The sequence below is a fragment of the Tinamus guttatus genome, unplaced genomic scaffold, assembly GCF_059628265.1.
Source record: "Tinamus guttatus ecotype Peru unplaced genomic scaffold, ASM5962826v1 Tinamus_guttatus_pri_ptg000509l, whole genome shotgun sequence".
Lineage (NCBI taxonomy): Eukaryota > Metazoa > Chordata > Aves > Tinamiformes > Tinamidae > Tinamus > Tinamus guttatus.
In genome coordinates this window covers 2,250,745-2,263,859 of record NW_028289043.1, presented here as the reverse complement: position 1 = coordinate 2,263,859, position 13,115 = coordinate 2,250,745, and the positions used below count along the sequence as shown (strand labels likewise).

General features: G+C 37.1%; 1 protein-coding gene across 1 annotated transcript in view; it reads right to left on the bottom strand.

Moving 5' to 3' along the window:
• AKAP9 (A-kinase anchoring protein 9) overlaps positions 1 to 13,115 on the bottom strand; it is a 100,768-nt gene that overhangs the window by 70,641 nt on the left and 17,012 nt on the right. Inside the window, 1 exon segment of the mRNA XM_088533569.1 lies at positions 9,235 to 9,489. Within this exon segment, the coding sequence (XP_088389695.1) occupies positions 9,235 to 9,489 (255 nt within the window).

Genomic DNA, 13,115 nt, shown 5'->3' with positions numbered 1-13,115 from the left:
TGCCAGAATTTGTGACAGAGCAGGAAAAGGAGGGTTTTTTCCCCCCTCCATATACTGATTCAGGAAAGCTCCTAGCTGCTCTCGCTCCAGGAACGGGCGGTGTTCTGTTTATTTATCACGTAACACAGAAGAGAGGAGGTAGATTTAGTAAATCTATGATGCAGAGAGAAAAATGACACAGTTGCTCAGTTCTACTTTTCCTCATGTTGAATAAGCTCCAGCTCTCCCACTTTCCATGTGTGGTGGATGCATGCACAAAAAAGTCTGGATACACGACACAGCCTCGATATTTACTTTCTAAAGCTGAGATTGCAACCTCTTTATATTTCTTAAATCACTAGTACAAATGAAGGCAACGTGTTTCTGTGCATTTTTAAACTACTGGGGGAGTTAAGGTTTCAGAATAAACTTCATAGGGATAAAATCTTTGCTGATCTCTGCTTTGTCCTCTATAAGATAACATGTTTTTGAAAGTTAAATATCTCTAAAGAAAAAGAATTAATTCCATGAATCTCAATGAAATGCCTATTTTGCAAAGTACAGATAAATTAAGACTAAACATTTTCTTACGAAATAAAAGCTTTGATATTTCATTAACTGCTTCTGTCTGACAGGATCTTTAGAGATTAGTTCTAATATCTTAATTTAAGCCCTATCCTATTGCATTTGTAGATTAAAAAAAAAAAAATTAAAAATCTCAATCTTTGATAAATGTTACCTAATTGTTGAGTTCTTGCAACTCATAAATAAATAGGTAAGGATCTGGGAAGGTACAGAAGACTTGTAGTTTCAGTAGTGAAAATTAAACCTTTAATAAAAAAGCACTAATTGAGAAACAGACAGTGCTCTTAAGAACAAAAACCTCCAAGATCTTCACAAAAATACCTGTGCAAAAAGCAGTTGTTACTTTTAAAACTTTCCAAGCATTTTATAGTCACTTCATTTACAATCTTTAGTTATGCACTTTACATAAAATATCTTTTAGAAATACCTCACTTTTTTAAGAGAATTTTCTTTACTGCAAGTAACCAAGATGTCCTTCTGAATTTCACATCTTATTTAACTGTCTATCTAACTCAGAGTTTTCGTGTTCCACAGTTGTTCTTTTAAAATATAAAAGTTGTTGTCCTTTCTTGCATTTGTTTAGATTATCCTAGGTGAATCTAAAGTATACAGAGGTTGCTTGCAGGGTTCAGTTTGGAAAAAAAAATGGTAGTTCCACACCTTGAACCGATCTTTTTTAGGCTCAAGAATTTTTGCCATTTTTTTTTCCTGAAGAAAACTACAGAATGATGGCAAAATAAACTGAAGTTAAATATTGTTGATGTGTCTTCTCACTAAAGGGTTCATCCAAACCTTGGTAAAATCAACTAAAAAGACTTAAATTCTGTGAGCCCAGCTGCAGACACTGACACAGTTAGAGTTCAGACTATAAAACTGATGTTAGGCATCATTTTGTGCACACACATATCGTGCCTTCTGTTACCAAGAACAAACCGAAACTGCTTCAAATCTAGTTCTTTGCTTTATATAAACCACTGATTCTGCAAGCTTTCAATACTCTTTGCCCAAAAGAAGCAACTGCTTTTATATAGGTCACGTCCCATTTCTCCCAATACTATAAGGAATTTGAAATAAGCTGATGTTGCACTATGACTTCAGGATATTTGTTTGCATTCATTAAATCACCTATGCCACATAGTACTGTCTTTGCAAAAAGCACTAATCTCTTCCAGCAAGATATTGTTATTCTTTCTTTATTTCTTTTTCTGCCAGCAACATGATTCATGACTAAAATATACTGAACAAAAGCCATCCAAAAGGCATCTAGGCAAACAGATGATAATACACATGGTAATACACAACACCGCGGCCCTTTTCAGAAATGAAAAATGTTTTCATCCCTGAACATCCTTCTCATAAAATATCACAAAATGGTAGAAAAAGAGTGAGTAATTTGGCCCTGGAACACAGGACGCTTGTTTGGGAGAAACCTTCTCCTCTCTGCAGCTGAGCATTGCTCAGGAGCTGTGTTCCTTGGCTCTCAACTCCCCACAAAATCACTAGCCTCACAAAAGAAACTTCTATAATCTCCTGGCCACAGAACTGAAAAGTTATTGTTGGGTCCCTTTCAAAACCTAAGGTGACACTAAAATGTCTGTAAGCATGGGCAGGCATACTAAACTATTTCGATTGCAACAGCTGAGTATGTTAGAAGGAGAGAACTGAGACTGGAAACAGAATTCTACCTAAACTAAATTATGGACTTGATTAGGACCATAGTGTAAATTCCTAAGTAAACATCAACTGCAAAATTCTGAATTCTTTTTTGCATGATTAGCCAGCGGATGGAAGCAAAAGCAGTTTTATTTTAGCTAATTCAGACTGTATGAAAACTGTAATTAACAGGAAAATACCAATGAAAAGATTGTAGAATTTCTGTATTAGAGACTCCTGGCAGTTTATAAAAATGTAGTCACAAGTCTATTATGTAGGATAAGCTTACATGAGCCACAGAAAGTTGGAGATAAATAAAACTCTTAATAATTTCCACAAGCAAAGATTTTTTCAAAAGGAATTTTCTGTTAACCTGTAAATATTGAAAATTATTAATATGAAACCCTTCATGCTGGTATACCAATGCAAACCACTGGAAAACATCTCCTGAGCACTGCTAGTTGAGGAACGACACACTCATGCCAACTTCATGAATCTGCAACCCATCTCAGATGATCTCCTATGGACCACTAATGATCCACAGGTGATCATGACCTGAACAAGAGTGACTGAGAAGACCAAGACTAGCAAGAGAGGCAAAGAGCTTGTAGGTGGAGAGTGCCAGTCATGAAATTCTCTCTTTAGGTGGTCTGGAATTCAAGAGCATTTCATATTTGTAGAACATTTTGAATATAAAGTGCTATTCTTATGCAATGCATTGTCATACCTTTCTTAGTTCTCATTCCTCAAACTATTCCATTTAAACAAATGGATTCACTGGTAATGTATGCCCCAAACCAACTGACCATAACTAGATTTAAGGAGACTGCATCTTAATGGAGATAGAAAAACCTTCCAGCCCTGAATATGATCTGCAGTGAAGTACATCCCACCCTCCGGAGATTTGAGAGTTCCTGCATTAGAAAACATTATAAACAAAGCGGCAATCTATGCTGTGAATTTAACCTCTCTCAGTATTTAATTTTCTTCTTTTGGGTAAAATGGAACTCAGCCAGTCAGTCAATCTTTTAAGATCTGCAATCAAGCTAAAATGAAACACTGTATAAATCAATAAAGACCATCCTGATGATATCAAGTGATATCAATATTACTAAGTCTAATTTATATATATATATATATATATACACACACATTTGCGTGTGTATGTATGTGTGTGTAGATATATACATATATATATCTCAGTATATACTGACATATATATATATCACTATTTATAGCAAAAAGAAAGGGCATAATAGCAAAGTTTGTTTCATGTACCAAAGAAAATTGGCAAGATATCTTGACAATTCTTTGGCCAGATGGCAAAGGGCAAGATGGTTGGCTTCAGTCACCACCATATGTTCCTGGGCAGCCATTATTTCCTCTTTTGGCACTCATGTTACCATTGAACAGCCTATTTTCATAGATTTGTTGAGGAAACAGACTCTCATTCTCAAACTTAAAATCCTTTTTCAAGGAATGCTAGTATTAGTTGAAGTAACCTTAGTTAGCTGTATCAATTTTGATTACAGTTGATTTTTTATATATATATATATTAATCCTCTCTCTTACTCTACACCCCAGAATCTCTCATCTCCGGTCAACTTTTTGTTTTCGTGCTTATAACATACAAGTGCCTTGACTCTATCCGCTACCTAAATCTGTTCTCACTGAGGTTTCCTCTCTGTTCCTCCGTTCCATATGGCTTATTTTTCCCTATTTCTGTCACTGTTCTTCCTCAGATCTCCTGAAGAAGAACCTGATCTGGTGTCTCCTTTTATACACTTTTTTGTGTTCCTTGCCTGTCATGGTTACCTTTCGTTAACGTAAAAAAAAAAAAAAAAAAAAAAAAAAACTTTTGAGCATTAGTAGTAACAGCACTAATCAATGACATTATTATAACCCTTTTTTAACCTGCCTTTCTATCTCCTATACCTCTGTCTACTTGCTGTTTACCGGCATTGTTTTCCCTTTAACTCTGCAATGCCTATCTTTTCCATGCGCTTTAGTTCCCTCTCATTGCACTTATCCTCTTCTGCTTTCATTTTCCTTGGCACGTCTTCACCATAATTGACTTTCTTCTTTCTGTCCTAACAATAAAAAGAATCAAACATGTAAAGAACACAAACCAAAACATCAAGTTTAAAAATCAGATATTATAAAGACTATGTATTTTTATACTGGAGGACTGGACCAAACCTTATTGAAACTGCTGAATACGTAAGCTGCCCTTATCTAAGTGGTGCAAGTTAATTTATGAACAGGGTTAAAATACTGGGATCTTTCACCCAAAACACAAGTGAGAGATGAAGCAGCAGTTGCTGACAGGTATTTTCTGCAGGTTGAGTGCATATGCAGAGTAGCCATACATATATGCATAGAAATAGCAGAAACACCCTTTAAAAAAACAAAAACACTGAGCACTCTGAAGCATGATTAAGGAAAAGGTAAATGAAAACTGATGGTTGCAATTCTGAAACTGGGAGCAAGGAAATGCCCGACTCCTTTTACACCCAGCTTATATACCTCATTTATATCCTCCCTAAAGAAAAAGGATAGTATCTAGGCAGTGCCATCCTCAGTTCTTTTCCTTGCTGAAAACCAGTAGAACAGTCTTAGATAAAAGTTAACTGGGAAAGAAGAGCACCTAAACTGGAAGACAAGAGCACAGGACTATTGATGTTCTCTAAAAATACTCTGGGTTTGCTAGTAAAACGCAAGAAAGCAAAATATATAAAACAAAACATAGCAACAAACAAAACAAAACAAAAGGGAATCTGTCTGTAGTATCTAATGTCTTCTTCTCTTAGAAGACAACCATTTTTCCCCAGATGTAACTGCGAGTGAGAGGAGGAATATTCTGTTTCAGTGATAATATCGTGAAAAGGGAAGGAACTAGATTTAGAGGGACAGGGAATTAACACCTAGGATTGAATAAAAAAGGAAACATGATGGTATGACCTTCAGTCAAATGCTGCCCAAATCAGTTATATTATGTAAATTATGATACAGCTAAACTGTACCATTCAGCATCTTGTCTTTTTTGTTGTATGTTCAGGAGACTTAATTTGTTATTTATTTCTGAGAGGACAAGTTTTCAGAAATGGAAGAAGTGTAAATAAGAAAAATGGAAGTGTAAATAAAACAGCCAGGAAAACACAGGCCAACCCTGTTCTTGGAACCAAGTGGAAGAAAGGCTGCTTCACTGCTTTACAGAACAAGGAAAAGCAGGCTCACAGCGGGCAGCATCCCTCTGGTAACAGATTCCAATTAAAGTTGGCTCATACTTGGGACTTTAAAATGACCATATTGATATTTATTCTATACATTATTCATTTATTAAATTATAGTGATTATACTCTGCCATAATTTTGATCAAGTTTTATTAATACTGAGCACTAATGCTGATTTGATACATACTCACGCAGTATATGGAAAGCTAGTAAGGCAGAAATTTATCTGAAAGCGTCTGAGTTTAAATCACTAACAGAACTCTACGAAGCTCAGGTACTAGCTAACAATTCAGAATAAAGTATGGAAATTAAGTATCGAGCTTTATTATCTACTTGAATACACGGTTAAACTACTCCAAAGGTATTATCAAACAGATTTATCTTGTGAAAGATGAAAGAAGAGTTACTAATCCAACCTAAATCAATTAGCAGGTATTCATCATCACAGAACTTCGAACTTTTCTTTTCTAAGAAGCTTTATTTAATAGCTTTTACTACCTAGGTCACTCAAGGGCAATTTTCCTGTGCCATGGGTTATTTTCTTCTGAACTTCTGGAATTGGAAAATTCTTGCAAAACGTCTTGTCTGATGCATCTTTCCAAGGCTTCTCAAAGAGGATGATCGAGTTACTTGGGAAAAAGGGCTTTTTTTTTGTTTCATTTTCAATCACAGGAAGCGAAAAAAGGAAGCAATCCTAAACTCAAGAGTTTCATTGATCCAAAAACTTTGCTAGGTTGTTTCTACTGAATTATTTTTTATTTACATTTCTAACAGAATCTCAAGTCTGCATCATATGATGGTGCAATGGAATACAGACCAAAAAAATAAAGACAACTAGAAACGTAACATATCATTTGTAAAATCTTTGTACGATCAAGATAAAAGTATCTAAGATAAAACAGCTTCAAGAAATATCATTTGGCACTCTTTAGATCTTGTACTGCAAAAGCTGATAATCTCTTCCTCTGAAAGAAGAAGGAAAATCTTACAGGAATTATTGCAGATAAATTAAGAGAGAAGGTGGAATGTAATTGAAAAAAAAAGGGATAGGACAAGAGAGCATTGATAGTTCTTCTACAATTAGTTCCTATAAACTGTCCTCCGACTAGTTCCTATATTTTAATGGATGGGGAAGGGGGGGAAAAAATCAGCCAGCCTGCAAAAGAGAGAGGAATGAGGGAACTCTGAGTTGAGCAAACTCTGCAGAGGTCCCTCCATTCTACTTTCTGTTACTCATAGCAAGGAAGAGAATACTGGGTGCTGATTCCATTCGGGATTAAAAATTCTTACTAGAAAGACTGCAAAAACGTAACATCTATGCACAAAACTACTACTGGAGAAAGAACCTCCCTCTCTCTCCAAATATGAATTCCATTAAGAGATGAAGTAAATGGAATTGAAATTTAGCTAGAAAATAATCCTGCATAATGCTTGCAGGAATCCTGCCTTACTCTCAGCTCAGCAGCCTATAAAGATTTAATGTTGGGTGAAAAAGCAAACAGCTCAACGAAGTCTTTAATTCTGCAATGGAGAGATTAGCCCAAAACTGGCTCATACATTGGCTGTCATTTCAGCTAAACAAACCCTAATCCAATTACTCTAATATAGGCTGTCTAGCAAAGCATTACAGTTACAAGACTATAACATGCAAGTTAGGGAGCACTGAAATTATTTCAGATTTTTTCTCTTCTATCAATACTGCACAGATAGAAGATACTTGACTAAAAATATCCAACTCAAAAATATCAGCTATTCATTTAACATGAGTAAGCAAGCCTTAGGCAACAGGTAATGAAGGAAAATCCTCTCCAGTTGGGAGCAACCTCTTAGGGTAGAAGAGTATACTGGTTTGGAGATGAGACAGGAGTATCTAAGGAGAGTCAAATCACAAATAACTGTCATGTTTACTCTGTTAAGGCTGTATTTAAAAATAAAAGCTAAGCATCTCCATGTTTATTTATGCTAATATAAGAGAGGCTATTTAAAGGCTTTTATCATTCAGGCCGGAATGATCCAGACCTCACAAAAGTCATTCATGAGGTTAAGAGTACACCTTTGCAACCACAGTGCACAGACGACTTCTACAGCTTTAAAATCACCAAGGTCTTGTCCTGTTAGTTCTCAGAGACTAAAAAAGGCTACTACGAGCAAGCTGGCCTAATTAGACCAGCGTTGAGCAGGGGTTTAGACTGCATGACCTTGCAGGACCCTTCCAACCTAAATTATTCTGTGATTCTATACTTTACTCTCTCCAGTTGCAAGAGAGATATATCTTGAGTCACAGTGATGTCAAAAAATACATTAGCAGAGTCCAGTTGTAATATATAATCACAACTTTCTTCAAAATGTGTTTAGTTCTGTAAGTTTCTTTATACTGCTACATGTCTGTAGACTATAAACCACAGTTTCAGTGATTTCCTCTTAAAAGCTCTCTGCCATGGCAGTTCTCTCTCCTTAACTGCAATAACCTGCTGCATTTCAGAAGAGCTTAGCCTCAAAAGATACAACTTTGCTTCCAAGGCAAAAAAAGTCCCATCTTCACTTATAAAAAGAGCCATTTTGACATTAAGTTCTTTTAAAAAAACATGGTACCTGCTACAGGAAATCTGTGAATTATTCCGTTTTATTGATTTCGACAATTGTTTTAAAGCCCTGATGGGTGTTTTCTGTGTAGAAAAAAACTACATAATATCTAGTGTACTGATATTACCTAGGTTTAAAATCTTTCCTCAAATAAGCAACTCAGGAACTCAAGTTTTTATTCACAAATGCAGTTTAGTCCACCTCCTCTCTCCAAAGACAACCTTTTAATTAATGAATGTAAGAAAAGAGTAAATGTCATGTCTGTCTGTCTTTTTTTTTTTTTTTTTTTTTTTTTGGCTGCTAAAAACATGATACTGGAGCCAAAGTAGTTACAAACAGTCCAACCTGCCACAGCACAAACAAGCCAAAATGCAGAGCTCTCATCTGGACTACATCCCTTGGAAAGGACTACACCGACATGCACAGAGCAAGGAAATCTGGGTTGAGCCTCTTGTAAAAAAAAAAAAAAAAAAAAAAAGACCTCCCATGTCCTTTTTAGAGACTGTGCTTTCAAGAATACAACAATCTATTCTGCAAACAAAACCCACATGTCTTCTTCTGAGGAGCAACATATTTTGCTATGTGAATCATGTCTCTCAGAACAGAACTCGCCTGCCAGGGTCCTTCACACAGGGCATCTGCAGCCTCCCCAGAGTATGAACTTCCAGCCACCAGCAATCAGGATTATATACCATTAAGCAGTAAAAGCAAAGTACCCATGTATCAGTTTCTTAAACCATCCAAATCTAAGTAGTGCTTTCTAAATACATTCCTCATCATCATTAACCAAAAGGAGTCAAATTACTTCATGAATACTAGAAAAATGCTTAGCTTTATATTTTGATGTAGCCAACAGCTGCAGAGCACTGCAAGTCATCAAAAAAATCCACTACAATCTTTAAACTTTTGTAAAATGAAATTTATAGAATGAAGAAATAAAACCAATTCTCTTCCATTTAGGGAGTTCACAATGCAGAACCCACTGTGGTACACTAACTATCACAAAAAGCATGATACTTGGTATAAAGCCCCTGCACATATTAAGGACAGAGCTGAGGCAAGGAAATTGTATGAATCATTTGAGATTGGAAATACTTTCTCATTTTGAAATTAATAGATCATATTGCCCACTGTTAAAAAAAAAAAGAAAGAAAGAAAAAAACCCCATAATATAATGGTTTACAAACTAAAACAAACTTACCTCAATGGTGTAAGTCTGGTTATGCCTGATAATCTCTCCACTATGCAAAGTCCTGATTATAGCAAAGTCAGCAGTGGCAGCTGCTCCTCTTCGGCTGCTGCACGAGGATGTTTCATCACCTCGAGATCGATCTGTATCAGCCCCATCGGGGATCGAGTCATCATCTTTGATGTTTGTTGTTTTCTTTTTCTTTTTCTGCTTCTTCGACACATTCTGCCCATCAGATTGCGCTTTTCGCTGCCTGAACTGGGCAAGCTGCACAGGAGAGAAAATCTTGTTAAGGTGAAAGTTTTCCTCTTCATTACTAACGACACCCATTACGCAGGCTTATCAGCTGTTCTGCCTAAAGCAATCTCTACAGAAAGCAGGCTCCAGGCTAATGCTGCAGAACTGAAATATCTTCAGATTTTTTTTTTTTTTGGTCGCACAGTTCACTTAAAAATCAAAACAAATTATTAATTCATTTGAGGATTCATACTAGCCATTTACTGTTTCCCAGACAGATAACTAAGAATCAGAACATTCACAGGTAAAGGACAAACATGATGCAGTAGCCTCTGATCTAACTTCCTTATGCAAAAACACATTTTTCAGTTTTATAGCAATAAACACCTCAACATAAATTTACTGAAGTTAATTTTAACTTTTTGTCCAAAAGCAGGAAAAAGCACACCTTTCTACCACCAAATACTATATCGAACCTTTTAAAAAGTTTACATTAGAACTGAAAAAAGCATCCCACATTACTGAGAACAGCCTAATGAAAAGGCAAGATATATCACAGAACGGTCTTACAAGGGACAGCAAGCAAATGACAAGAAGCACCACCTTGTAGCAAAACATGCTGATGAACAAAAAGTCACAGGTGAGCCAGACACAGAGCTGAAAAACCAATTAGCATGTAAGCTATTCAAATACTGTAAGACTTTTGAAGAGCTTATTACTTTTAATCACTTTATAGTGGTTAACACAAGAAAATCCATTTAAAATATTTTTGTCTTAGCCAGAACAGAAATTCTGTTCAGATAAGAAAAAGCATTGACAAGTTTTACCATTTCAAATTAAAAAGACCCTGCCAATAAAATCTGGTAACAGATAGCACTATTTTCCCATTTAAAAGTCCAGTGTAAATTAAATGCTACCCTACATTTTATAAACACAGCTTCAAAGAAAATAAAAAGCAATCAGCGAAAGACTTAAAAGCTTGAAACATGTGAATCCATCCTCGCATAGCAGGTACTTTTCGCAAGCATGCTGTCATTTTAAGAGCAAGCTCCACTAAACGGTGCCGGGTGTGCTCGCGATATTCACCAGTCTGGAGAGCCAGGTTTCCATGGGCCGCTCCGGCCGCGCTCGCACGCGGCAGGACCCGCTGCCCGGCGCAGGGCCCGGCCCACGCGGCTCCCTGTGGTGCGGCGCGAGCGGCCGCCGGGCCCGGCAGCCTCCCCGGCCTCGCTCCAGAGCCGGGCGCTACACAAACGGATTGCTCGCGGGTCGGTTCTGATCCCCAGGAGCTCCTGCTTTCCTCCCTTTATTTCGATTTCTCCACAGACTTCTTCAGCCTCCTCTCCACTCTTAGGAGAACTGACAGCTCGGCATATGGCTCCTGCCCTGTTTACAGGAGGACCTGAAGATCTGCTGAGGCAAATATGCTCACCTGCCTGTTAATACTTAGTACCTCCCTGTTTCATCCCCAATCACTTCAATGTAATGAGGTTTTTCCCCACGATTTTTTTTAAATACGCAAATTGCATTATTTCACAAAAATCTCACAGCTTATCGATTCCAAAAATGTTTAACAGAAAAAGAAAGCATGTTCTTTTGCCTTCAATTTTAAGGAAAAAAAAACAGATTTACTTTCTAAAAATGGACAGGGTAAAGGCTCCGATTCTGTCTCCCTATGACAATACCTCCTTTCCTAAAAGAATAAATTTACCTTGATAAAACACTTTTTGATTTAACTGAGAAAGTTTGCTGTTTATAACACACACACACACACACAAAGATGACTTGACACTGAGAGATATTTTATCTTTCTATGCCTTTTATTTTTAAATCAAGGCAGGCATGTAGTGCCGCTGGTCAAGAAGTCTTTTCTCCAACTTGATGATTGAAACCTTCTGTAATCGAAAGTTAAGTTGGCTTCTTAAAAGCAGCTTTGCTGTCTTTATTTATCTACAAAATTAGATGTGTAGCTCAAGGACAACTGAATTACTCCACATCTCCTGGTGACTTTTGAAAAGTTTAGCCGAGGCATCTGGGTATGTCAGATTTCTCTTTCGAAGTTAAACTGCTTATTTTCAATTTTTAAGAATTTACAGATTAAACTATATATAGATCTTTTTTTAAAAAAAAAATCTTTTAAACCATGCTGAAGAAGGGCATATATGAAAGCTAACTGCCTGTTCAAATTAAACTACATTTTCATATAACACAAGTTCTCAACTGAGAGTTTATTTCCAAAATACTAAATGCCCACACCTAACCACGCTACTAGCAACCACTGCATGCTCAAATCATGGTAATTTTTACCCTAACCATTCACCTACACTCAAAATCGTTCAGCAGCTAATGCAACACAGCTTCAAATTCACATTTTTAATCGAATTAAACAAATGAACAAGGGAGCACTGCAGAAAGCTGCTGCTGACTGGGTACATGCCGTGCTCACATCAAGGCAGGGGAGCCTCAGATACAGGCTGCCTTCAGAAACCAAACGCAGGAACTCGAGTCAAGGGTCTGTCTACATTCCAAAGACTGGAAGGAAACCTCTATCAGGAGTCAAAGGAACTAAGGACAAGAAATTTTATAGAATTAAAGCTTTAATTAAAACAGAAAAATGCTTCTGGTTTTGTACTTCTAAAATAATGACTTCCAAAGTGTGAAAAATATGGAAAAAAAAAATACAATCTGGTGTCACTGCCCTGTCTTCTAGGCAGATGATGAAAGTAAGCCTGTGAAGAACTTTAACATCATCTGTCAGTTTCAAACAAGTCAATGACATTGGCCAAGTCAGAAAAGCTCCAGGCAAGATCAAAGATGCAAATACTGGAGTTAGTGGAGGAAGAGGAATGCTCCAAGACCTTCAGCTGGGAGACCCTCAGCACAGGCCGCTGCACCGGTCTGCGTACGAGCACGACAAGGAAGAGATGGGCTGGGAAGGATCAGGAATGCACTGCACTGTGATGCTACTTTACCGTCAGGTTTCAAATGTGTGAGAAACTCTTTAGTCTCAGTTTTCTTGCTTCCACGAGCAGCCTGCCCGCCAGCAGCTTATCCCAGCACACTCGTACGACCTCCAAGTTGTGCTGAACCTGTTAACAATTGGATCCGTTCTTTCCAACAGAGCATGGTAGCTGCTTTTGCTTCTTGTCCTTGACTCTCCCCTTGCGCATCCAAACAGTTAGTTACTTGCAGTTTGCAGATCATAGGTTCCCAAGTTCTCCTTATAGTTAAAAAAGCAATCCTCTTGGGAAGAGAGATGCTTCACAGCAATTCAAGGAGTCTCTGGTTATTCTCTCTGAATTACTTCTATCAAATAAATTTGTTAACTAGTTACAGATGAATTGAAGTATTAAGCTAAACTCTAAGAAAGAGAGCTTACTTCCTACTAACGTATAACTACTCCAACACAATTGTACAGGCACCGCAATGCTTATTTTCAGCAGTGCCATTAATGACAGCTGCTCAGCCTTCTATTAGTTTCAAAATTATGAAATGACAGGATATTGGCATTAACTTCTGGAGATGTACAACTCATATTGCCTCTTATAAACAGAAACACATCCTCACCCAAAGTCACTTGAACACAATAGAACAGCATGTGGAATGCAGTCATCAGTATAGTTTTCAAAGCCACTTTCTAAAGTAAAATAAATAAC